A 25,663-nucleotide genomic window follows, 5' to 3' on the forward strand; every position below is an offset into this window, starting at 1 on the left:
TAGTACAGTGGACAAGTGACATATTTTATTGCCTTCTATTCCATATTTGTAACCAATGAATCAACTTCCTTCTGTATTAATGGCAATAAGTTATTGAAGAAGCAAAGTTCTTGTCAAGGTTTAATTCATAACTTCTAAATTTCAAATTTTGTAGTATCTGCATGCAAAGAAACATGATTTACCCTTGAGTACCAGCATCCACTTCAGTCTGTGAAATAATTTCACTGAAGTTTCCTGGTGTAAACTCCTTTGGAAACTTACAGAAGTTACTTAAAAAAAAGAAAGAGGTATGAATGTTTATTCATACCAATATTTGGGTTGCAGCAGTGACACTTCATCTAATAAATTGCTTTTGAGTATAAGGTTGTACGTTGTGTGTGTTTTTTATATTTTTCTGTCCTTTCTGCTTAGTTGTATAAAGGTTACAGGGCACCTACATGTGAAATTAAAGTTTTGACTGAAAATATACTGTTTCCTACCACAGTCATAGCATATCGTATGATATCATAATCACAAGTTTTGTTGCTGTCACAAGCTGTCACATCTGCCTTTTTTCTTTGTGTTGACTTGCTGCAACCAAGCCTAGAGTGAACAATAGGGAAAAACCCACCCCACACACACTGTATGTGCCATTGTCACACAGACACACTCCTCTCTCAGACTTTTCCAGACAGAATCAATTACAGTTTTGTTGTAAGGCCCTCTCTCCATAGCAGTGATAAGGTCATTTCCATATTCAACCTTTCTAGTTGAAAAAAACATTTTTGAAGCATACAGTATGAACCTTGGGATCACCATGCTCTAGTTTGTCTAATAGTTTTCAGGATTTAAAATGATAAAAAAAAAATGTAATAAGCAATGTAATATTGTTCTTTCACATCATTAGAAAAAAAAATACTGACAAAAAATTTAAATGAATCTGTAGCCATTTCAGATTGCCAGCTTTCACATAGAGGCAATTATAAACTATACATGAACATAAAAGTGATGCAATAAGCTTTCCTGGGTGCTTGTTCAGAAATAACACAGCATGTGGATGATTCATAGTAAATATGCGTGACAACCACTAGTGGAGGAAAAACGCCTCCTCCGAAGGGAGAAATCTGGGTGTAATCTACAGTTGCATGCCAGATACTAAAGCCCACTTTATTTAGACTTACTGACCCCTCAATACCTTCAACACAGGGGAACATCTGTTCAAATTCTGACAAAGAAGGGAAGTTAGATGCCTGGATAGGAACACGCACTATATTTCCATTAAGAATCGAGCTCAAAGGGATAGAGTTTTATTATTAATTTAGAGGAATTGTTTGTCAGGTGTTTCAGCTGTGACTCTTTTTTTTGTCACAGATCTTTATGGCCATATTTATCATTTCTTAATTTCTGTAATATATGCTTTGTGACAAAAACATAGAAAAAAGTAAATATGTGTACACTATAAAATGTTGTTATATGTAGAATGTATTTAAATTTAATTGACACATTAATGGTCTTATATTATTTCAGCTACATTGGAAAATCATGACAAAATTAGCATTTTTTTCAGAAATAAGTAATGTATAACATTCAAATAATACATTGTAAGATTTTAATTATGCAAAACTGCAGTCAAACTTTCCAAAGCAGTAGCATCTGTTATCTGATCTCCTACTTAGTGGACTACATTCAGTCCTTGTAACAGTCAGTGTTTTATTTTTATTTCTTCTGGATAGCCTGGTTGTCAATCTGCATAAGAATGAACTAGCAAGGCAATAAACTATAATCCAGTCTCCATAAAAATACTTTGTCTCCATACAAATACACTCCACACAAGTACTACCTGAATAAAACAAATAGCATATTGGATACATCATATAGAAATGACAGAATAATTTGTGTTGCTATGTAAGCAAATTTAACATAATTGAGCAAACTGCAATACTAAGAGAGAAAGTAAAAAAAAATTGTATGGTAAATTGTTAAAAGACTAAACCACATACAGCAAGCATGGGTACATTGTTCTCTTTCTGAAACCCAGGACATATCAAAAAGGAAATATGAAACACTGGACATGTCCCTGTGCTTCACCGTTACACAAAAGAGAAGCAGTACACACCACTGAAAGGCACAGATCTATCATCTCTCAACAAAAAAATTACCTTTTTCTATTGTCATTCCTTCAACTTCATATATAAAGCTTTAACATATTTTTCAATGCCATTTTTTTTCGCTATCTCTGTGGTTGATTTCTACACATTTCCTTATAATTAGCCTTTGTAAACAAAGGTCCCGTGGGAGCCAAAGGTAGAAATTGATTAAAAGCATACATAAATGCAGTAGATCTTTTAAAAATGACTTGACCTTGGATATTAGAGACACTACAATCGGTTGTGAATTGTTGCCGTGTCGACTGCAAGTAAAAGCCATTTATTATGATGTGAAGCCCTCGCTGCATTTGCCTCAATATGCATATAGTGCAGCAGCACCTACTGATTTCAGAGGCTATGAGGCTCACTCTTTGTCATATTATTTATTGTTGTGCGATTCCCCTGGTTATAGAGGTACCCATCCTGACGGTTTTACAAATAGCTCAATATTAAAAACAAATATTCAATCATGACCCTGTTGCATTTGATTATTGCATGGTGTCTAGTCAGAATGATTAGTTACAGTATTTGTGCACAAGGCGTGCCGTAGCATATGCATACTGTATGGGGTCTGTGAGCACAGTGCTTCACACAATGTGCCAATGAAGGTTGTCATGTTTGCAAGTTAGTATCCAGTTGACAAAATTTATCCACCAGAGTAATGGTGCGGATAATGACAGATAGCGATCAATATGTGCGTATGTACATGTTGCCTCAACGAGGTTTGATGCATCATACTTGACACAGTTTTGTTGATAAAGATGCACAGGCATTAAGATGGGATCTGCTTTTAATTGCAGAAGGAAGGTAAAAAACATGAAGAGTAGTGTGCTTGCAACTACACATTAATGTGAAAGCATGCAATAACTGATATTCAGTATAAAGTAAATGGCACCTATCTGCTATCATGGGAGGATTATTTACATGCATCACTAAAATGTTTTGAAGAAAAACTTTAATTTGCTTGTGTTAAATATATATAAAGAGAGCTAAACTTAACATATGCATGTATTAAATGTAACTAAAGAGAGCTATACTTAAGATTTACATGTATTAAATGTAGACAAAGAGTGACATATTTAAAATGTACCACATACAGTAGCAGTCAAAAGTTTCAACACTCCTGATTAAGATAATGGGAAACATGCAGTCAAAGATATTTTGATTTTGACTTAGGCTTACATGCTTTAAATTTGTTTCTTAGACAAATGTAAAATAGTGAAGTTGATGCCAATGTACTAATTTCTTTCCCAAAAAATATTTTGGCTACTTTGAAGAATCTACATTATAAGATGTAGAAAAAATTCAAAATAAAGAAAAATTCCTCTATGAGTAGGTGTGTCTTAACCTTTGCCTGGTGCTATATGTTAAATGTAAAGACAGCTATACTTAAGATTTACATGTAAAAGTGCAGGCAAAGACAGCTATACTTAAGAGATGTGGAAAGCAGCTGAAAAATCTAGTGCAAGGCTTTCACCTGGATCACTGCCTGTGACATCAAGCCTTTTAAGCCTTTCCTTCTAAACTTCCCTTTTCTTCCCTCCAATTTCCTTCATTCAACACAATAATCTTCGGGTCAAAAAACAAGATTGAAACTATTCAGAGAGCTGGGCCTGGCTTATGTTAAAAAATAACAGAGGGTTGTCATATTTGAGTTCAGTTTCCTTGCCAATTGCTACTCCTCCTTCTGAACATAATGCATTACAGACTCGCATACAAAGTATACAGCCACGTTCTTTTGTAATCGAAAGCGTCTATATTTTCCCCAGACGTATCAATATCACGTTGTCAGAATCAGAGGACAAGGCTGGTTTTATAACTCAGGAAAGGATTTTTTTGTTCTGACAGTATTGTTGAGAACACTCTGCACTGAGTGTTAGTGTTTGGACACACTCACTCTTGCTGGAATGGCAGGAGCTCTCATACAGCACACTGGCTGTGTCGAGGGGGGTGGAGCAGGAGCTGAGGTGGCCCAGGCAGGGCCTCTGCCCTCCCTCCTCCTGGCTGTGGCCCTGGAGCCCTGGCCCTGGAGAGCTGGCGGGCCGGGAACTGGTCACTGAGCTGGAGGGTCTGGAGCTGGCGCAGTTCTGGATGGCAAAAGGGCAGATGGTCAGAGCTGGGCAGTGCACCGGATACAAGCAACATAATCTGAGCGTGTAGGGCTACAGTCCTGCACATTCATGTGTTACCTTTAAAATAGCACGAAACAAAACATGTCGCTGGAACTGCAGATGAGATTATTCCTTATCTAAGTCAATTACATGAGAGCTGAGGTATTGAGGAAAAAAGCCGGTTATGTAGTTCTTGAGGACTGGACCATGTCTACTCTGCAGATCAACAACAATGAACACAAAAAGCACCACTGCACCGCAAGCATTCAAACATTCATTGCAATTTCAACTATTCATCCAGCATGAACAAATTAATTAAGGTTATCATGGCATCACTGAACAGACAGCTCAGTGTGGTCAATTACAAGGTGTCCTCTATACTGATACGACAGCACTGTAAACAACTACTGTACATTCCAATGGACAAAAGTAACAGAAAAAAAGAAAAAAGCATGACATTGACTGGTTTAATTTGGATTTTGTCACAATATCCGAGGGGACTCTAAGGATTTAAGTTCCAATGTTCCTGACACATCTCTCTCATAAAAAAGAAACAGATACACATGATACTGTTTATCCATCTAATGGCAAAAAAGCAACTTAGGTTTCATTGCAGGTTATACAGTGCAAACAAAATGAAAAAAGTATACAATCACACCATAATATCAATTAAATACCCTAAAACACAAAATGCCAGCATAGTTATTACCATGGCAGTAGAAAATAATGTATCTCCATAGCCATTTTCAACACATTCAGTACCTTTCATTCTTCCATGAGACATGGAGTGGTACAGGAAAAAATACCATGCCATCATTGAGCCAAACAAACATTCAAAGTTATGCCAGTGAGACTGAGCTCTATGGCATAACCTGCATGCACATATCCAGGAAATACACACATGCTGTATATGTGGTTTCCCCCTGGCCTACCTCGTATATATCTTGTCAAAACTTGAATTAAGATCAAAATCTAATCCCTTTCCAATTTAAATCTATATTTCAGCCCTGTCACAGTACTGAACTCCAGGTATTGAAAGGAGATTATTTTTTTTTTGGTTGGGGGCAACTGACAGCTTTATTTCACAAAGCAATCTTGCACTGTGTATACACATGGAAGGTCACAGGGGTCAACAGGCAGTTGTTAACAAGCATCTAGGTAACAGGGAGCTGGGAAACAGCAGACAGGAGCACGTGTATAAATAACTGCTAAAAGAACCTCTTAGTGGTAGAAAAAGGCTGTATGATGTTTACATGAGTAATAATCTCATCAGTTTTAATATAGGAAACAAAAAACAGGGGCAGTGTTATTTCAAGTCTTACAATGTTGAACATATTTCACTAAAATTGTCTATGTATGCCTTCTGTCTATTTTTGAATGAAAAATCAAAAAACAATTATATATTGATATTTGATATCCATTTTTAACATAAATCTGGAAATCCTGAAAAATTCTGACACACATGAGACAAAATTGTTTGGGAATGTTGAGCCCTTCATACTTTTATATGTGCACTGTTTTCCTTATTATCGTTTCCTTATTATCATTTTTACACAAGTACAATATCTGCTGTATTTATATTTTCATTTCATAGGGTGTTCAAACCTAATTTATTTCAATTTTCTTTTCACAATTCTGCTATACAATACCTGATTCTATGTTTAACACCATACTGATGCATCTGAAAACAATATGCATTACATGGAGATAGATAGGTTGATACAATATATAGACTGATTTATGGTGCTAAAAGCATGTTACCTAAAACATCCACTGCATGGGCAAACTCAATGTGGACTTTGAAATTGGAAAATTGCGAGAGAGCACGAAAGGGCCCAATGATAATACGGACCCACAATATATCAGTAACCTGGGTGCATTTGGTTCAGTCATTTTTTACAAGTCCCAATCTTTACAGTGTCAACTTGTCAAGGGGTCAAAGGGAAGAACAGACGATATTCCCGAATCAATCTGCCTTTAGAAATGGTCTCATTTCTTTTTAAATTACCTTATGTTGCGGTGGCAGACTGGGACAAACTGCTGTATCCCATAAACCATGACAACCCAGGAGGGAGTTAATGTGATCATTCATAAGGGACAAGTTACAACAGGGGTGCTATTAACTACTTTTAAAGCACTTTGCAGGGCTAAGTGATCTCAGGGATCAGTGGCCGGAATAAATACTGGTCTGACAGTTTAATGTCAAGGGACAGCTCACCCAGGATTAGAAGCATGTAACACACAGTACAGTTGTCGCTGCAGGGATTAAGGTGCCCCTGTGTGATGCTGAGGAAGTCACCCCCATTTATGCCTGCTTACTGTTCAACACTGTTCTGGTGTTACAGAGGTGATGTGGTGCACAAACACACCTTTCAAACCAGAAAAGAACACAATATAAATACAAAACAAAAAACATACTGTGTTGCTGAACATAATATGTGGTCACGTGAAAATAGAAGTATTGTCACCCAATTCAAACCAAGTCCATGCAATATCCGTGGCTTTGGGTTACTTCCAGCAGGGGGAGAAGATCTTTGTTTAACAAAAAAAAATCCAGTATGTACCAGTGATATACAGTGGTTCCAGTGATCAAGCATTAGAGATGAGGTGAATATTTTGCCACACAATCCTGCTGTACCATATGACCTTTCAAGGTCATTGTCATTTTCAACACCATCATCTTCAAAGTTTTATAGCTGAAGTTGAAATAGTTGTAATTCCATTGACTTACTGCAGCTGTGGAGCCCCTCCAAGTTAACCAATCAAAGAGGAACGTTCCAAAGTCATGCATACCATATTTTGTGCAACTTTCTTCTACAGTTCATGGGGAAAGGTTGTACGAACACTTAAAGCAAATTCCAGTGCGGTCATCACATCATTAGACCTTAAGCCCTCAAACGGACTAATGGTAATCTTAAAAGGCAGGGGATTCTGCACTAAGTTTCATGTCTGTGCTAACTGTTATCGAGATGTTTTTAATAGTTATGAAGTTATTACATTCAATTATTGATAAGATCGCTACATTTGTAAAACAACATTTTTAAAGGAAGGTAGATGAAAGCATGCAAGTCACAAATACAAAAATAATTAAATAATTCATCATATTATTTTAATAACATCTTATTTCCATAGTAAAAATACACCACATACCTCTAAACACAAACACACACACACTGGTACATACCGAGAAGTTCAGAGCTCTTCTTCTTTCTTTGATTCTGTTGATTGTGCTTCGAACCTGCAACAGCAGAGAGCAATTTGTAATTTACACCGTACCAGATGAAATACCCAAAAGTGCCTCTCTACATCTAATCTCAGCCAAACCATGAAATTTGAAATAAAGAATAGGAAATGAGGAAAGAAAAACACTGTACCTTGCTTTAAATCAAAAGGCACAGCAAAATGGAAAACTGAAATGTTACAGTGTGTCAAGGCTAATGGGACCTGAAAGTGACACATAGTCCCAGCAAACTAAGGAGACTACTTTAAGCTATCATCTGTCACATTGCAGAGTGGCCTAGAAATGAAGCTATTGAAAAAAAGACTGCCCTAGCAGAACAGATTGCAGTTGTACCCAGTAAGCCAAGGCAGCCGATGTACTGTAGTGGAACAACAGACACTGCAGCCCATCTTTTTATTTGGAATCCATTTATAACCTGTGTACACTCCAGGCTGCCAGTTTTAAAGAGGAGTTTCACTGTATTACTTTTTTTCATAACACTGCATTTCAGCTGATAATGAAAACGATGCAGTTCTTTGCCAGGCTGTAAATGCTAAATCTCTGCCCTGAGTGTAGAGATCGCAAGGAACTTCTTGTAACAGGGTGGTATCAACTTCACCCTGCACTGAAAAATGTTGCGACATTTTAACAGCTTGTAACACCAGCGCCTAATTATTTTATATCCTTACCTTTTTTTATATCAGCTCAAGATATGCCATATCCAAGTGGTCATATTAAATACTAAAAAGGTTAGATCAAAATGCTTTAAACAAATGTGGACATTACGTGAATGGCTTAAAACACATTTTCTAAACACACTATGTGGTCCTGCCGTATGGGTGGCTGCCCTCAATCTCACCAGACAAAATGAAGATCAGTTGATGTCCGCAAAGCAAGTTGAACCCACAGACAGGCACACCAATAATGGTGTGACTTGTTACAGAAACAGTTGACAGTTCCAAGGTTATCCTCTGAAAAACTACACTAAGAGGCAGGTTACAGCACGATACATCTACAGTGTTCTCAAAGTACCACAAAAGCCTTATTTTAAAGTGCATTCTCCCACCTGAAAAGACTGCCGACCATAAATATGATTCCTGCATCCAATTAGCCAGTCTGATTTTCCTATGAGGAGTGTCAGGTGGCACTGGTATAACTTGCGAGGGTGTGCTGTTTTCAGAGAGAACAAGCACTTTGCTTGTTTTTGTTTAGTTTATCAATTAGGCTGTCAGCCCCACTAGCCAAAAGCTCCACCCCCCATATTAGTGGATATGCACGTCTTACTGCTTCATTAGACTCAGGCATGTCATAAATTCTGGCCTGAACAGAAATATAAAGAGGATGTTTAACACTGACAAAGCTGAGTAAGTAGGTAATGAAGAGGACAAAGACCTTTGGCAACCTGAGCTTATATGTGCAATATGTACAATATGCAATATGTATATGTACAATATATGTGCTTTTAAATGTTTAATATTTTACATATTACAGTTGATGTCTATGTTGTCTGATATATACAGTATTATGTGGTTTCTATTATGAACAGACACAAATACTAACAATACAGATATTGAATGTTATTGTCAAATGATGGCACTTTATTCCTGATGGAAAGACCTTCTAAAAGTTTTAGATCCCATTTTAGGTTATTTTGATGTTATTACAATGTTGCTGCTTTCAAGGTTTGAAAAGATGTAATCAGTGCTTTCAATGTAAAAGCTTTCATCAACATCATTTCCATATGAAAGTACTGCTTATTTTAACACCTGCTGACATCCTTGGAATACTGAGCAAAGAAAGGTCATCAAAGCAGAAATAACAAGTCGACAGAGAGGGGGAAAAGCTAATTGAAATGAACAATATAAAATCATGACCTATAATTAAAATTGTTGCTTCAACAAAGTGAAATATCAAAGAAATTGCAGAAATGAATTGTGCATACATATTTGTGCACTGCAGGCCAACATGTATCAGTAAAAGAAAGGCAAGTGACATGGATGTATAATAAAAACAGATTAAAATAAAATAATTGCATTTAATAATAAAAGTAATTAAATCTTTTTTTAGCCTTTTCCCCTATTTTCACCCAAAGCTTTGTAATTGCCAGTTGTACTATATTAAACTCATTAAGCTCACCTCTCTGAAACTGTCTATAGTCACACAGACGCATTAAAGTGAGGGGAAGGGATTCCTCTAATACAGCTATTTTTCACACCAAATGTCCCACAGTACACTAGAGTGAAGTAAATACTGAATGGAGGATAGGTGAATCTCCACTGACGTCGTCAGTGGCAGAGCACTGCGACGAGGGAATCCTGATCTACGAAACCCAGCCAAATCCAGTGGAACAAAGACAATTGTGTTTTGCTACTGCGGCCACTGTCAGCAAATGACAAAGCTTAGAGTCAAGCCCAGAACTCAGCCTGCACTCGGGAGCTATGTGTTATTTGTTATACTGTCTGAATCTAAGGCTCCGTTCACACCTGGCATTAACATGCATCTTGGGTGATTCGATCACAAGTGGACAGCGCTAAGTACAGGTGTGAACGCACCCAGGACCAGTTCCGATCGCTCAGACCACATTCGGAGGTGGTCTGGGCCACATATGGCCACATTCTCTTAGAAGTGTGAACACGAATGTGTCCTGGGCCACATTGAAGGACCGCCTATTCAACTGACGTCCTCTGCGTAAGCGGAAGTACGTACTCATTTGTGTGCCAACGGCGTCCACACCGGTGTGATTAGCTGTTTAGCGCGTATGCTAAAACCGATGCAATTAGAACATAGATTGGAAAAATTCTAGCTAATTTTAGCTTTGAGAAAACAGCGATTTAACGTTAAAAAATATAGCAAATGCTAACTGAAAACTATGAGAAGCTTAATAACGCTAATGAAAACATAATGACTCATGTAACGTAGCCTAACGTGCACGCTACATAGCATGAAAAATCAGTTACGTGCGAAAGGGTTTTAAAGTGCGACAACAGGCAACAACAACTAGAGTTCGCAAGCTAGCCTACCTCAAATGCTTCCAAATCCCAAAGGTGTAATGCAATATATTACATGGAAAAATGGTATTATGAATAATACGTGAAGTGTTGTACAAATAAATATTAGTAGACTATTGCAGGAGTCAAGATTTACGATATCATGAACATCAAGGGGACATTCTAAAACGCTTAACGTAGCTTAATGTTCCAAAACTGCGATCGCTGATCACCAAATTTCTTTCAGACATCACGTGAATTGCATAATTCCTATAATGACTTGCGAGAGGCCAAAATCAGTGATATAGCCATACGTACATACATATAATATGCTAATTACCTATTTTGCTTTCCCTGTTAGTCTGTCTGCTGTCTCATAATGTAGTTTTAATACTATATTTGCGAGAGTGAATACAGCATAGATCCTTGTTTTCCATCCCCTTTTAAAGAGACATTAATAATACATATCCCCAGTCTTTCCTCTAATGGAAAGGAGACAGGCACGATGTTATGAACGTGTAACGATATGATTCAGTTATTATTTTCTAAATATAAATTAATTTCAAATGACCAGTTACAATGATGATCTAATAATTAATACGAGGCAAGTCCAATTTATCTATACAGGTGAACCAAACTGCGTTTCACCCTCCACATCCTTAAGATTTGAAGTGTAAGATTTTAATAGTATTGTAATTTGCACATGGATACTTTAATATCAATATACACAATATTTATGCATCACTTTACTGAGATGCTAGTTGCACTCTTTAATGGAAAATGCCAAAGTGGCTTGGAAAACCCAAGTTTGTGTATATGTTATCATTATATATATATATATAGAGTTTAGCACTTAACTAAGTATTTTACTGACCTTGTAATACTTCTCGATAACTACTCTTAGCATAGTGATGCACTTATTTGGAAGTCGCTCTGGGTAAGAGTGTCTGCTAAATAATGTAATGTAATTGGATCTGCTCTTAATTAACATTTTTGTGTTGACACAGTGTATGTATTTTTATGTTCTATTTAGACAACAATTAAACTCAATTTTACCTCTGTCTCCCCTGTTTAACTACAGTATTTGCAAAACTAAACTTTGATCTTCCCATTCAGTTTATTGCAATTTTTCTATTAGCAAAGAATTTCCTTTCAGTGTCAGAGGTGAAATTTAAGATGGTAGTGTTTTGCCGTACATTAAACCGCACCAAGGAAAGAAAAAAAGAAGCCTAAAAAAATGAAAAAGCAAAGATTATTACATATTATATTTACAAAACCCGTTTCAAAAGCATAAAGCGTGCATGGGTTGCTCACAAATTGTGAAGACCCACGGGTCAAGGAGAACTTGGTTAGAAAATGGATTCCCATGTGCTAAAAAAGCCACTTAAGCAAGAATGTGGCGATGATTTATTTTACAATATGGAGGGTCGGCTCTGAACCTATGCTATGTCAGTGTAGTGCAATGACTCAGGGACACCTCTTCACAATTTGTTGTGAAGGGTATAAAACCGCCGTGCAACACTGCTTCAGAGAGACACCTTACCTTGTTGGCCTCCTGTTTGCTGGGAAATGTTCAAACCTTTAGGTGAAGAGGGGCACATGCCCCATTATTCAGTGCCTGTGTGACACTGACCTTACCTACTCTGTCACAATAACACTGCTGGCTTTCATACAAGTGTTCAATTTGCTTCGCAATAAGTCTACAGCTTTATTTCTAAAAATCAAAACAAATCCCCCTCAAGAATTAAAATCCTAGTCCAGTCAAAACATTGTATTTTTGCATGTATTTTTTGGAGAGCAAGGATAAATCTTTGTCCTACCTTGTGTTTTATTTACATATCTGTGCTCAAGGCAAATGGACAAATATAATAGACTAAAAAAGGACATGCTTGCATTGTATCCTCTCCAATCTAAAAATATAGAGGTATATTGCATAATTTTTAATTATGTCCTGCATTTCAGAAGGACTGAAATTGGTTGTGGTAAAGATGGTAGTTAAATGGCTACATCGACACAGTGCTTTCACAATTTGATACAGTTTGAAACAGCTGCATTGTAAGCATACACTTCATTTCGGCTGTTGCATGCAAAAACACTTGCGTAACATTTACTGTTGTATAAGCACATATTTCGCCTCAGCACCTAAAACTACTATGTATTTTACACATTCCACACTAGAGTATAATGAATAATCTAGTATGAATGGGCCATATAAATCCATTTGCTGAAAGTTATAATTGTTGTTGTTTATGCTCAATTCTATGTTCTGGAGAAGTCAGACAGAAGCCAGCTAGTGCCAGACTTATTCAAGAGGAAGATATTCATTATAAAAATGTACATAAATCTATAAATCTATAAATCTATATACTAAATACATATATAATATGTAGATTAACATAAAAATAAATCAAAATTGAATATATTAACTAATTAGGTGATAATGGCTATGTACACAATTTATTACATTCACTTACACATAAAGAACAATCATTCTCATTGTGTAGTGTGGTCTGTGATCTTCCAGGTGCAAACAAAGACAGCTTCTGACAAAGTCACTGGCATCACGTGTCACCATATTGTTTCTGGGCAGCATATACAGTATTAGCGGTAATGTTAAGATCATATGTAAAACTACAATATTGGCCCAAATATACAGCAGGGCTTTTTGCCCAAGTACACGTTAATTAAAAACTAAATTCCCCTCAATTTGTGGACACGTCCAGTTTGCTGACGTTGAGTAGCAAAAGGCTGCAGCATTGACCAGAATGATATCATAGCATAGTGTGTGTATTCAGCAAGCATGGCTGTTTTTTATTCACCACAGAAGGTGTCAACAATATAAAAGTTTGTATTTGTAATCTAAGTTTTGAAATCAAAATGTCTTGCAAATTATTTACATATTTTGTAAATAACAAATGTGAATTTGTCTTTGTACGAAATATTTGTTAGAATAAGCGCCGACAGCGATCGTCAAAACAGTTATTTCTTTGTCAGGTGCCTGTAAGTTACTAAGCTGTCATCAAGGAGAATACCAAATCCTCCAATCTTCCACTGGCTCTCCTGTAGTGCACTGTGGGTCTTGTGGAGTATAGCAGTTAGCTGTTAGCTGCAGGTGAGTGATGTATTGGAGGATCGCACATGCCTCCCTTCAGAACTTCCTGCACAAGAGTCCAAATTTGCAGAGTTTTACAATATCCTCACATCCTGACAAAAGACAAAGGACCACTCTAATTCTAACACAATATGTGAAATCACTTTAAGACAACCCCAGACTGGAAATACAACTTGTGTATTAGCATTAACACCTCAGCTCTTTTGCCAAGTGTCTTATGATCATTAATGATGACAGAAAGTCAGGAGATCAGTTTAATGTCCCATTATGAAGATTTCATCATCTGATGCATGACGCCCCACCACTTTCCCTTGGTTCAGAAGAATGGTCCAGCAAAACAACTTCCAGGAGCAACCTAATAAACATGTCTTCCATCAAAGTAAAAACCTGGCTCAGCCCCACTTTAGTTGTGTGGTACAAGAAGGCTACACGCATGGTAGGGTGATAACTGAATAACCTAATTGGTATTACTCCCTGAACTAAGTCGAATCAGCATATTTATCATTTGATAAGATGTAACAGCTAATTTCATTACATTCTCACCCCACACCCAAGGGTCAGAAACAACTACCCAGTTTAGAAAAGGAGGAGATGTATTCCTTTTGACATTAATAAATGAAAAAACCTAATTCTAGAAAGCTGAAAATACTATGAACTTTTCCTTCTAAGGATTATGTGTCATTTCATGCAGAATATAATGGAGGTTTTCAACTGAAGAGCATTAGGTTTTAAAGAACACTGTCTTGTACGCTCTTACAAACTGCCATACATGAAAGAACGGAGATGAAGAATATTTATGTATAAGCTATTTATATTAACATTTATACAGTCTCATAAAAATAACTAAAGCAAGCAAGAAGGATTAAATTCAGTGAATTTCATCCATTAAATCTGAGAGTTTTTTTCAGTTACAGCTGTTTTTCCAAGAGAATCTAAATGGTAATAACAGTCATTTTAATGTGAAATAGTCTTTGTTTCTACCTTGCTGCCCTGCATATTTTTGCTATAGACTAAGAGCAAAATCTCCCAGGCCAGTAAAGACTAATGTCAAAATGTTAAATGGAGGGCCATGAGTTTAAAAACTTAAAGAGGCAGTGAAATATTAGTCAATGTTGGTGAGAAATGACTGGCTCTTTACTCAGGGTGTCAGTGTTTAATGGCGAAGCTGGATGCATATAAGTTAGTCCAAGCATGAAGGGCAGTGGGACACTCATGTGGAAAGCCACTTCGTCCCTTTAGTTAGTGCGATCAGAAACTTGTCATTTCTCTCATTCACTCTGTCAGCCTTGAGACATTGTGCAGACTTACCTCTGTGTTGTACACCCCATATATCAGGAAGATGAAGAGACCCTGCACAACAAAAACGGAGGGAAAAAGCTGTTACTGTTATCTTTCATCATTCCAGCTCTATATGTATATATACACATACATAATTTTTTCCTACTTAGAAACAAAGGCCCCAGCAAAACCCAGTTATTAATCCTAGTGCCACTAAAAATCAATTCAAAAAATAATTTTCAGTTGGTTGAGTGTGGTCCAAACTTGCCAAGGCATCTCTGGAGCACGTTGTTCATCTTACAACAATCAAAGCCTTAACCCAAGGTTCCCTGGGCTTTATGAAAAAGAAATATTTCAGCTTCAAGTGCTTATACTCAATATACATTCCCTCAGAAGCAGAGGACACAGCGCAAATGTAGGAGTGGACCAACAACCGTCGGCCTAAACAAGAATAATCTAGAGAACAAGAGAAAGGATAATGGCAGAAAGGGTACATAAAGGAAGACATTTCAAGTTCACAAAAAACTGCAGCTAGTAGGCTACTGAAAGAGCAAGAATGGAATGTCCTTGGGAGAACAGCGCTTTTGTACGGGAACACATTCGGTGGCAAAAAAGTAGCAATTTTTCATTATTTTTTATTGTTGTTGTTATTGAATGTACAAGCTCTGCCTTCACCTTCATCCATAATGCAATCCTCCATCTTTAATAGATAGGTAAGGGGTGGTATTGACAAAGAACAAGTTTGAAAGTGTTTTAATACGTGAACATAAAAATTCAGGAAAAAAAATTAGACTAATCATGTCCTGGCCTGCCCCTGTCTAGAACAAACTGAACCTCGGTCAGCTGTGGTAACTCTGATATTCATACTTTATGAATAGTTTGTACTTCTTTTTTTTCTTCCCTTTCATCTCTCCTCTCATGACAATAGTGAGGTGACATGGATGAGCCATCAATCAGCTGAGAGTTTGGAACATCCAATTTGCTAGAGAAAGATCCCGATGCATCACCATTGACAACATGATTTGGTGGCCCATTCCAAGTGCCAACCCCATTCTCTGCAAAAGCGCCTCCCCACATTCTCCCAAATCCAATATTTCTGAAAATGTCTCTCATGGTTGCTTAGCACTTTTGTAATTTTCATTTTGCAAACCTAGTCCACATTACAGGAAAAAGCAAATCAACAACAATTTTCTTGAAATAAATATGAACCCCAACTACTGACATGTTTTGGCAGCTAAGAACTGAGACCATTCATCTCTGCAAACTGATTTATGTATTGTTAGAATGAAACTTTTCATATAGGGTTAATTGTTGCCCAAACACTAAATATTAAATTTAAAGGTCAGTGTTTTAGTAATTCAGTGAGAAGAAGTATTAGCAACTCATAAATGAAATCAATACAGACTGTGGGAGGTAATTTGCAACATATGTCCTATTGTTTTGCATTAAATTTGCAATTTCCTACTTAGCGTTGCAAATTAAATTATCATGTTTTTGATCATTTTCTTTATTTTTAATTATATTTTTTGTTCTTCTCTGTGAAGGAGGCTGACAAACATCGATCTACTGTTAAGAAAAATGATCAATTAGAATATAATTGAGTTAAAAATAAATAGCATCAAAACATGATGGATTGTTTAAAATATTAGGTCATTAATTTTTAGCTGGAACATATTATTTAAATGCATTGTATGTTTTCCTAAACACATCCCTATTTCTTTTGAACTCTGCAGTAAAATGGTACAAATTTATGCAAGGATTGGCATAGTTGTTTTCAATGTCTTGGTATACATCAAACAAAATGCATAAATTAGTTACAAGCAAACTAATTAGGAAACAACTGTATGTTTTGAAAAAAAAGTTAAAGCCAAGAAACAATGTGTTCAGAAAATATACATCACCCTTGAGAAATCTAATAAACTAAAGTAGGAAGAAAACAGCCTGAAACAGCTGAACATGTAACAGACACAGAAAAAGCCAGCAAAAATGTTTCTTTTTTGATTCACATACTGAACCAAAAACATCAAATTCATAATAATAATAACAACACACTGCAGTGAGCTATGACCAACTTTTAGCAAAGTCAACATTAAAAAAAACTCCCTGTGACAACAGGCATTTAATGCTTTGTAAAGACAAGAAGGGAGGTCATGTTTAATGTATTCAGGTGAAATATTGCTCCGACATTAGGAAACAAACGGTAACAGTATGGAAGTGTACTATAAACCTTCCCCTCACCCATCCTCCATATAATGTTGAGCACAGATATTTCTTTTCAAATTTGAGGCTATACATCAGGGAAGCATTTACTGCTAAACCTCGATTGAGAGTGAATGCATTGTACACTACAATGAATAAGAGCCCTAGCTCCTCATTATTTTGTGACAAGATACAGAAATTCACTTTACTTTTCATTTAGGGCCCCCTGCTCCAGTTTATGGATGTGTGCCTTCATGCTTTTACTTACTTCCGTGCTCCAGCCCTATGTAATAAATGATTATAAATTTTCACAGCTGACCACCTCTCTTCTTCTTTTACCCCTAATGCACAAAGTTAGAGAGCCGCAGGTAAAAATTTCACAAACCCTTTTATTTATGATGTTGTCCTTGGTAACAGAAATTTCAATGTACTGAAATGAAAACTATGATTAAGGGGACACAGTGTCTCGGCAAGGAGAGTGGAGGGCAGCTTTCTATTTTCCCCAGAAAATATATAAGGCTTTCTGACACCACTTCTGTACCAAATGGACCTCAGACCCGAGGGCTGATGGAAGGAAGTCACAAAGGTTTAGAGCCCGTCCATCAGGTTAATCCCGATGTATGATTTGGGTGCATGCATACTATACGTCAGACACTGTTCACAGCAGCTCCAACCTTCAGGACCTCTTCACAAAGATATTTACTTTTTGAACAGTGAAGATAATTCCTGTTACTCCCAAAACATAAACACACCTTGTACTTGTTACCCCTACAAAAATGTGTGTAGCCAGATATTAAACAAAGACAGTTTCACAATAAAGTTTAAATATTGTTATTGAGTCATATAACAATCAATTAAGTGCATCAAAACATATGTCCTTCCTAATGATTCATTTGCAAGGCAACTGCGGCACAATGTTGGAGTTTAAATTCAAAATTCAGGATATCCAGATTGATTCCATTTAAATATTGACAATGGTAGAGTACAATGAACAAAAACATGAGAGTTTTGTTAAAACAAAAATAAATATTTGCTTGTCAGAGCACTATTAAAATAAATCATAATTTGATATTAATCCTAACATTTGAAATACACGGTAGTCTACGTGTAAATCCAATTGCAAATTTCTCAGACTCACCCAACATCTAAATGTCCACTTCTCAGAGCCTAAGTCTTCACCACTGTGGTAAACATAAATGACCTATGCAGCTTTGCAAAGAAATAATACAGATTCATAATACACAACTGCCCATGAAGATATTTCCATGATTTCAGCTTTGAATTTATCCTCTGTAAGTAAAACCCCTTGAAACTTCTCAGAACCTAAAGGAGTTTTTGCTAATTTTTTTAGCTTATTTTTAAACATAAATATCCTTATAACTAAATTATACTTCACGTAAACACTGAAGTTTGGTAACTTAAGTTAGCAAACAGCTGGTCTTGCATAGCCTTTTGTTTTGCCGTTACAAAAATACAATTTTAAACTACTTCTGCATGCTGCTATTAGTTTTTGTTTTTTGTTTTTTTTTTTGCATTTTACATTTTGTATTTCAAAATCATCAAAAAAAGAAGTCACATATCATCTCGTACTAGCTAAAACAACATGGCATATATGGTTTCCTCAATTAATACGGCAGTTGACAGAGCATTCAAACTTAGTTAACTGTTTACAGTTCATTCCAATGGTCAGAGCCCTCTGAATGTCAGCACAACCACCCAAACATTTTCAACAAAGTTATGTATGTTTAGACAGAAACCAGCACTGTACTGTACATTCAACTGCTACTTTATTCTCTCTGCACACTTTAAAAAAGTTTACTACTGTACATTACATGAGCCATATCCTCAAAAATTAATGCATCATAGCAAACAGCATAAACTAAATGTGTACCATTATAACTATCTTAGACTTCAGAAATCTATAGAGCCATAAAACAAACAAACAGATAAACATGTAACATGTAACTCATATGCTGCACAACAGTATACCAGACAGAGTAAAGGCTGTGTTTGAAACATATGTTAGTCATTAAGGAAACATCTGCCAACTACATTGAAATTATGTCTTTCAAAGTCTGATATGAGTCTGTCTCTTGTTTTAAATAAAAAATATCTTAGCATACACTTTTTCCTCAGCCTCGAACAAACTAAAAGTAATAAATAAGACCGAAAGCGGTATGTTTCATCATTTTAAACATGGTGTTTATAGGACACTTTAAATACTTATAAAACCATTCTACCAAAATTTGATTCGGAAAACATTTCTGTATCACTGCAAAGACTGAACACTCAAGCAGACATCAATGTGTCAGTGAATCACTGTTTCATCTCATAACTGAAATACAACATTCCTTTACAGTGCTACATTCACTGATGTCCTTCATCCACGAGTCTCGAAGACTGAGGAGAAAGAAAAGGGGGGAAAAACCTCACGTGCTAAGGAAATAATATGCTCACTAAAAGAATGTTCTTAGCCAGCACAGTTGACTATTAATTTAATGCCGTCTGCTATGACTGCATACATATTCATTTGTATAGCACTACGGGTAAGCTTTTCATCTTTCACTCCCTGTTTTGTCTCTGTTAAAACTCCACCAAGTAGAGGAAAGTGAGGGCAAGCGGACGATGTCCATGTCTACTTTGGTAGTTGCTGCTGCCGTGGCTTGCTGTATTCAGTCTTAAATGCTGAGGAGTCTGACTTTGTAGAAAAGCAATATGTCCCTGCTAAACTTCTGAACAAAAACTGAACATGAAACAAAAGATATGCATAACATATAACATTACATAAGCACAGTTAACACATACTCTGTGCTCTTTAACCGAAGGAGGTGTATTGGACAAGAATAGAGAAAAATGAATTATGTTTCCTGTACAACAAAATTATAAAACAATAGAGATTATAAAAGAATAGCTTTGCGTAAGTGAATGCTGCTGTGTTTTGCCATTCATATGGATCAACATAAAAAACAGAAAATGGTGTCTCTATCTTTACATAGAATTAGGTCAGTCTCACCAATTTTTGAATGGTGCCACTTGCAAATTCCTTGTTGCAGGCCATGTGGAAGCAATTACGGAAATAAGAGACAAAGAGGTTAAAATGCTCTGGAAAAAGTTCACACTTTTTTTTTTCCAAAAGACCTGCTAATGTCTCTGACCCTTTTACGCAAAAACAGTTTAATTATCTTGTATACACAACTTTCACTTTAACTGCTCGCAGCCTTTCAAAAGAACCTGGATGTCAGCCACAGCTTTAAAGTTGATGCATCACAGACCCTCATATTATATTAAATTTGTTACTTTTATAAGAGTGATGCAGCGGTCCCTTTGTCAGCGCAGACAGAATTTTTGTATGTATGTGAATGCACAATATTTTACTTAAGAACATTACCTAAAATACAATCTGATGCCGTGTCTTTGATCTGTGCCATTAAGGAAAAAGCCAATTAAAAAGTACAATAAAACACATAATTATATTACATGCATTTTGAAATACATAAACATTAACGAGTAAAACAAATGTATCATGCAATAAAATGCATGTTCAAATCATTCTCCTATATAATGTTAACTTTATCGTCATTTTAGTAACAGTTTTCCAGTAGTAGTATGTTTACATTGAAAACTTGGTGTGGTAACAGTAAATGCATCTCTGAGCTTAAACTTTATTCTGATACCAACAGCAAACAAATAAACTTTTATTATAAAATTTGAAAATAAAATTAACGTCAAGAAAAAAAGAAACCTACAGGTGTACAGCTGTTTTCATCAAATAATAATGCAGCAGGCTTGTTCTAAGTAATACTGGATAGACATGTACTTAAAATTTCATTCAGGACATGTAATAGAAATTCAGGATATGTAATATGTAATAATTTATTATTGGGTTGAAATATAACTTGATTCAGTCTTTGGTGTTTATTTTCAAATAGTACCCCATTAGGCTATGAGACAGACATTCAGTTTAGACCGAAGTCAGATGTCTTTATCCTAGTGGGGAGTCCCTTCATAGGCTGTAAGGAAAGATACTTATACTGAAAGAGAAGGACATTGTAAACTTATACTGCTGCGAGTTTAATTCCAAAAGTAAAAGTGCAAGACGGTCATCAAGATAAGGACAACGTTTGGCCGAGAGAGAAGAGAGAGACAAAGAGAGCCGTCGGAGGACGTCACGGCGGACCAAACGCCACGCGCCCCGTCCTACCTACAATGGCTGAGAGGATCTGAGACCACGCGAACCCCACCCCTGAGGATGCGTAAGCTGTACAGATAGGGGCCATACTGACTGCGTTCAGTCAGAGAGGCAGGAGAGTTATTAACTTAGCCCTGAAACACCTACTTAATATAGGGCCAGCGATGATAGCTAACAGAGCCTGGCTGAGGTGACAGCTTTTGGACCTGCTTGAAGAAATCCAATTGAAAAGCAGCCAAGAGGAACAACAAGCTGGAAACAGATGTTCCTGCTACCACTGGTGCAGCGGTGTATACAACAAAAATGCCGGCAAATTTGACAAAAAATTGCATCCTTTGGATATTACATATTTATACCTTATAAACAGTTACACGTTACCTAAGTCATTTCACTCTAATATTTCAAAGGGCGTTTTTTCCTTCAGGTGAGTAACACCAAATAAAATACTATTTACAAAACTATTTTATTTTCTATTTACAGTGTAAATCATCCATTTCGTGGTTTTCATAAGAAATCTGAAATATTGCATATCTATACTATATTAGATACAACTGAATTTGCTAGCATCTGTTACACATTTTACACAAATTCATCATAAACAGTAAAATAAATAGATACCTTAAAAATAACATGCATCAAGGCAATGTTTTTTTCTCTACAGATGGAATTCAGGGAGCAGACACAAGGTAAAGAATTCATATCCTCTTAAAAGTCAAGGCTGTTGGAAATTCAAATTTGAAATGGAAATTTTTTGTTGCAGAAGATCCAAAACACACATACAGTGCACAGTATAATTCAGATGAGATATGTCCTTTCAAATCACAACAGAATTCTGCCTGGAAGGTCAGTAATAACACGTATTGACCAAGCAGAAGACAGGATCTCTGTCCTTTGAGCTTTCTCATTTGAACTGATAAGACAAGACCGTGATTTAAAAAGAAAACAGAGATCTGATCACCATGTTCACCAATTGTTTTTCTAATATCAATTTGATATGATAGTCATCTATACCTCATTTAAAATAACACATTTATTATGTCTATTATTACTTAATGACTATGGAAAAACCCTATTAAATCAATTGTGACACATCTTTATTGCTGCCTAAGACAAATCTCAAAACATTTTGCCATTGGTCTCAATTTAATCTAGAACATAGTTTATAGATTTTACATCAAAGGAGCAGAAGTTATTGATGAGCCTTTCCAATAACACGTCAAAGCAATAATATATCAGTTCTTTACATTTTAGTACCATTCCAAACCATAGCTATTGTTAACTTTTTTGTCACAAATGAAATCCACTTATACTGTAACGCCTATTTTGCCTTTTTATTCCTGAACTCTTCAGCATTCTTCACAAGACTGTGGGTAGTATATTCAACTGAATTTGTAACTATATACCATAAAATAATTATGGTGCACATATGTGGAAAAAGACTGAAAGAATGAACTATAAACAAACTACTTTTAAAACAAGACAATTTGGATTGTATGTTTTGAGAGCCAAGTAAAACATATGCAGGGAAAATTGATACAAACTTTTAACACATGGGTCAACCAGACTCTTTCAACTTGGGGAGAAAAGAGTGATGTGTATGCCAAAAACCTGTTTAATTAAAAATACTTAGGTATCCGCCTGACATTTCTGTATGCCCCTTGTCAAAATGCATGAGATCCCCCTGTCAATCACCCACATATTTTAATACACATTTTCCACTGAAAGAGAAATGCTTACAAGAGTTATGGGAGACGAACATAGGGCGGGTGTTGTGCCATGTGCTGGCCCTCTACTGAGGAATGAAGACTTTGTACCTAACAGGAAAATATCTTGGAGGGCTCACATTATCATCGCATTAACACCTTGTATTTTCATAATACTTGGTAGGATATCTTGAATGTTCACATCTTGAAACACAATTAGATTACACTACTTTAGTCGCTCTGATGATGTCGGTGTCAAGAGCAGATGCTGTCATTTTTATCATGCTTAGTTTGAAGCGTGTATGAAAGCAAGAATGAAATAAATCAATCATTTCTCCATCCTGTGTACGTGTGTGCAAGTGTGTGCATGTTTGTGTGTGAGTGTGTGTGTGTGTGTGTGCATTAATGTCCGTGTAACTTGCATCTACTATGAAATACAATGTTTTTAAACTCCACTGAAGCAAATCTGCAGAAACTTCTCATTCTTCCCCTTTGTATTCAGCCTGACTAGTTGTAGCCATCTCTCACACAGCCAACAAAACTAAATCCACTCTACACCTCATATAGAGTTCTTAAAGAAGACATGAAACATTGTGCTGTTGGTCCCTCAGTCTCAAAGCTATGTTAAATAAGCTGCACGTATTCCACAGGAGTGAGATTTCCTTCATAGGCACTCCTGGGTGGGATGCTTTTTCCCCTCTGTTCCTGTGGTGAGTGGGGCTGAGGTTAATGCCACACATGGTTAAGGCACTCTGCAGCGGTATTAATCATTATAAAGTAGGAGTCTGTGCAAGTGTCACATGCAATCACAGTTTACTATGGACCACAGGACTTCAAAGTGAAAATGAATGGTAGTTTAGAAACTGAATTTGAGGGAAGACTCCATGTATCTTTGTTCCAGCTTTTGTGTCATAGTATTGGTGTCCCATTCTTTGACAAAACACAAGAATCTCATGCTGCAACACTTCAGTCCGCTTTCATCCGCCTTAAAATGTCTTTGTCACGACTTTGTTTACATGCAGCAAGCCAAATAAAAACTAAAAAATATTAATAATGTAATTTGGAATTAAACACTTTTTATATTATTTTACATGATTTGCTGGAAAACGTTAAATCTGATTAAATCATTTCAAACCACTAAAAACATTAAACTAGCCATACTTATGTAACCATTTCACATCCTGATTGGCATTTCTTTTATCTGCTAATGAGACAAATGGCAGTCTTAACTTACTTCAGCTCACTGAGATTTACGACAATTCTGTCCAAATCAGGCCTGTTTAAAAGGCATTTGATTGACACATGCTTTCACTTAATGATGATAATTACTAGAAATAATAACTCCGAACCACATCTGTTCAATATAAGCAGGCCACAGCGTTTTGGCTGCTGCGTGCCGAGCTGTCAGACACAGCACTTTTCCCACCTTCCACAACCGCCCGCTTCAACCAGAGGACAAAAACCAGATTAATACGAATCAACACTTTCCTGTAAACACTCATTAAGGAAAAGCGGCATAGCAGACCATGAAGGAAATGACACAAGAGCGAGCGTCTCCAAGACTCACGTCTCCTGTATGGTAACACTGAGACGCAGGAAGGGCAAAAGGGTAAGAGGCCAAACAATATCTTGGAGCCAACCGTAGACCTCCTTTTTTCTCCTATCTGCTCCGTGCTCGCAAAACTCTGCAAAGCTCTGCAATCTACAGCTTTATCCATCTGTAAAGAATGCAGCTTTGGTTTCAGCACTTCATTCACAGCACTCAGTTGGACAAAAAGTTCATGAAAAATGAGTATATAATTTGAAATTACAATATTAATACTTCATTGCAATACTGTACATTATATAAAATAAAATTTTTGGCTATGATAGAATTAATTTTACAATAGCAGTGCCATACCATTAGAGTTTGTGATGAAATGGTTCTTTACCAACAGAAAAATATGAATAAAACATCAATGTTTATTTTTGTTTAATTTCCACGCAGAAAGCAAATAGCTCACTTGCAAATTGGCATGTGTATTTGACAGCCTTTACCAAAAAAGAGGCTTTTTCTGCCCCATGCTGACCCAGTTCTCACTAATTATCTGCAAACTATACATCAAAGCAGTCCAAACAGTCCACTGCACTTAGATTAAAAGAGATTTAGAGATCTGCTTTGTGGCAAGGCTTCGCCAACCACCGGGCTAACAGCAGAGAGCCCAGAGCAGGCAGAGAGGGCAAAGTGGTTCACTTGTAAATAGAATGGTCAGTGTTCAACATGTGTATTTTTGTTGTTGTTGTTGTTGGAGCAGGGGGTCATGTTGTTATAACAGGGGTCATGAAGTCACCACTACCTAGTCATGTGATCCACAGGCTCCTACCAGTATAGCGTGACACGGTTTGCTTTTGTATGACACAAGACATTACTAAATTGAGCTGACAAGTAATTTTAAAGCAAATAAATGCCTGTAGGTTTAGAATAAAAGTTCTACGGAGGTGTGCAGGGCTGAATATATCCACTTGACAGGAAACATATTATTCAGCAGGCTTATTTTCTCAGCCAGATATCCACCCAGAATTTAAGCTTAATTCTGGCTGTGTTTATTCCATAATCATTCTTTTTCTACTTTCAAATACCCAACATAGCTTCTTTCTCGTGCGTTTCTTTCACTAAAGTAGATCTTTGTAAAAAATAAATAAATAAATAACAGGAGCAATTTTATCAAACTGAAAAACATTCTGCCTTTAAACTTTAA

General features: G+C 36.4%; 1 protein-coding gene across 1 annotated transcript in view; it reads right to left on the minus strand.

Moving 5' to 3' along the window:
* LOC118771825 (adhesion G-protein coupled receptor D2) overlaps nucleotides 1–25,663 on the minus strand; it is a 62,756-nt gene that overhangs the window by 17,750 nt on the left and 19,343 nt on the right. Inside the window, exons 21-23 of the mRNA XM_036519912.1 lie at nucleotides 14,865–14,906; nucleotides 7,422–7,475; nucleotides 4,024–4,213 (exon numbers count right to left, since the gene is read on the minus strand). Of these exons, the coding sequence (XP_036375805.1) occupies nucleotides 4,024–4,213; nucleotides 7,422–7,475; nucleotides 14,865–14,906 (286 nt within the window). The remainder of the gene's footprint in view (nucleotides 1–4,023; nucleotides 4,214–7,421; nucleotides 7,476–14,864; nucleotides 14,907–25,663) is intronic.

Source organism: Megalops cyprinoides, chromosome 2 (genome assembly GCF_013368585.1).
Source record: "Megalops cyprinoides isolate fMegCyp1 chromosome 2, fMegCyp1.pri, whole genome shotgun sequence".
Taxonomy (NCBI): domain Eukaryota; kingdom Metazoa; phylum Chordata; class Actinopteri; order Elopiformes; family Megalopidae; genus Megalops; species Megalops cyprinoides.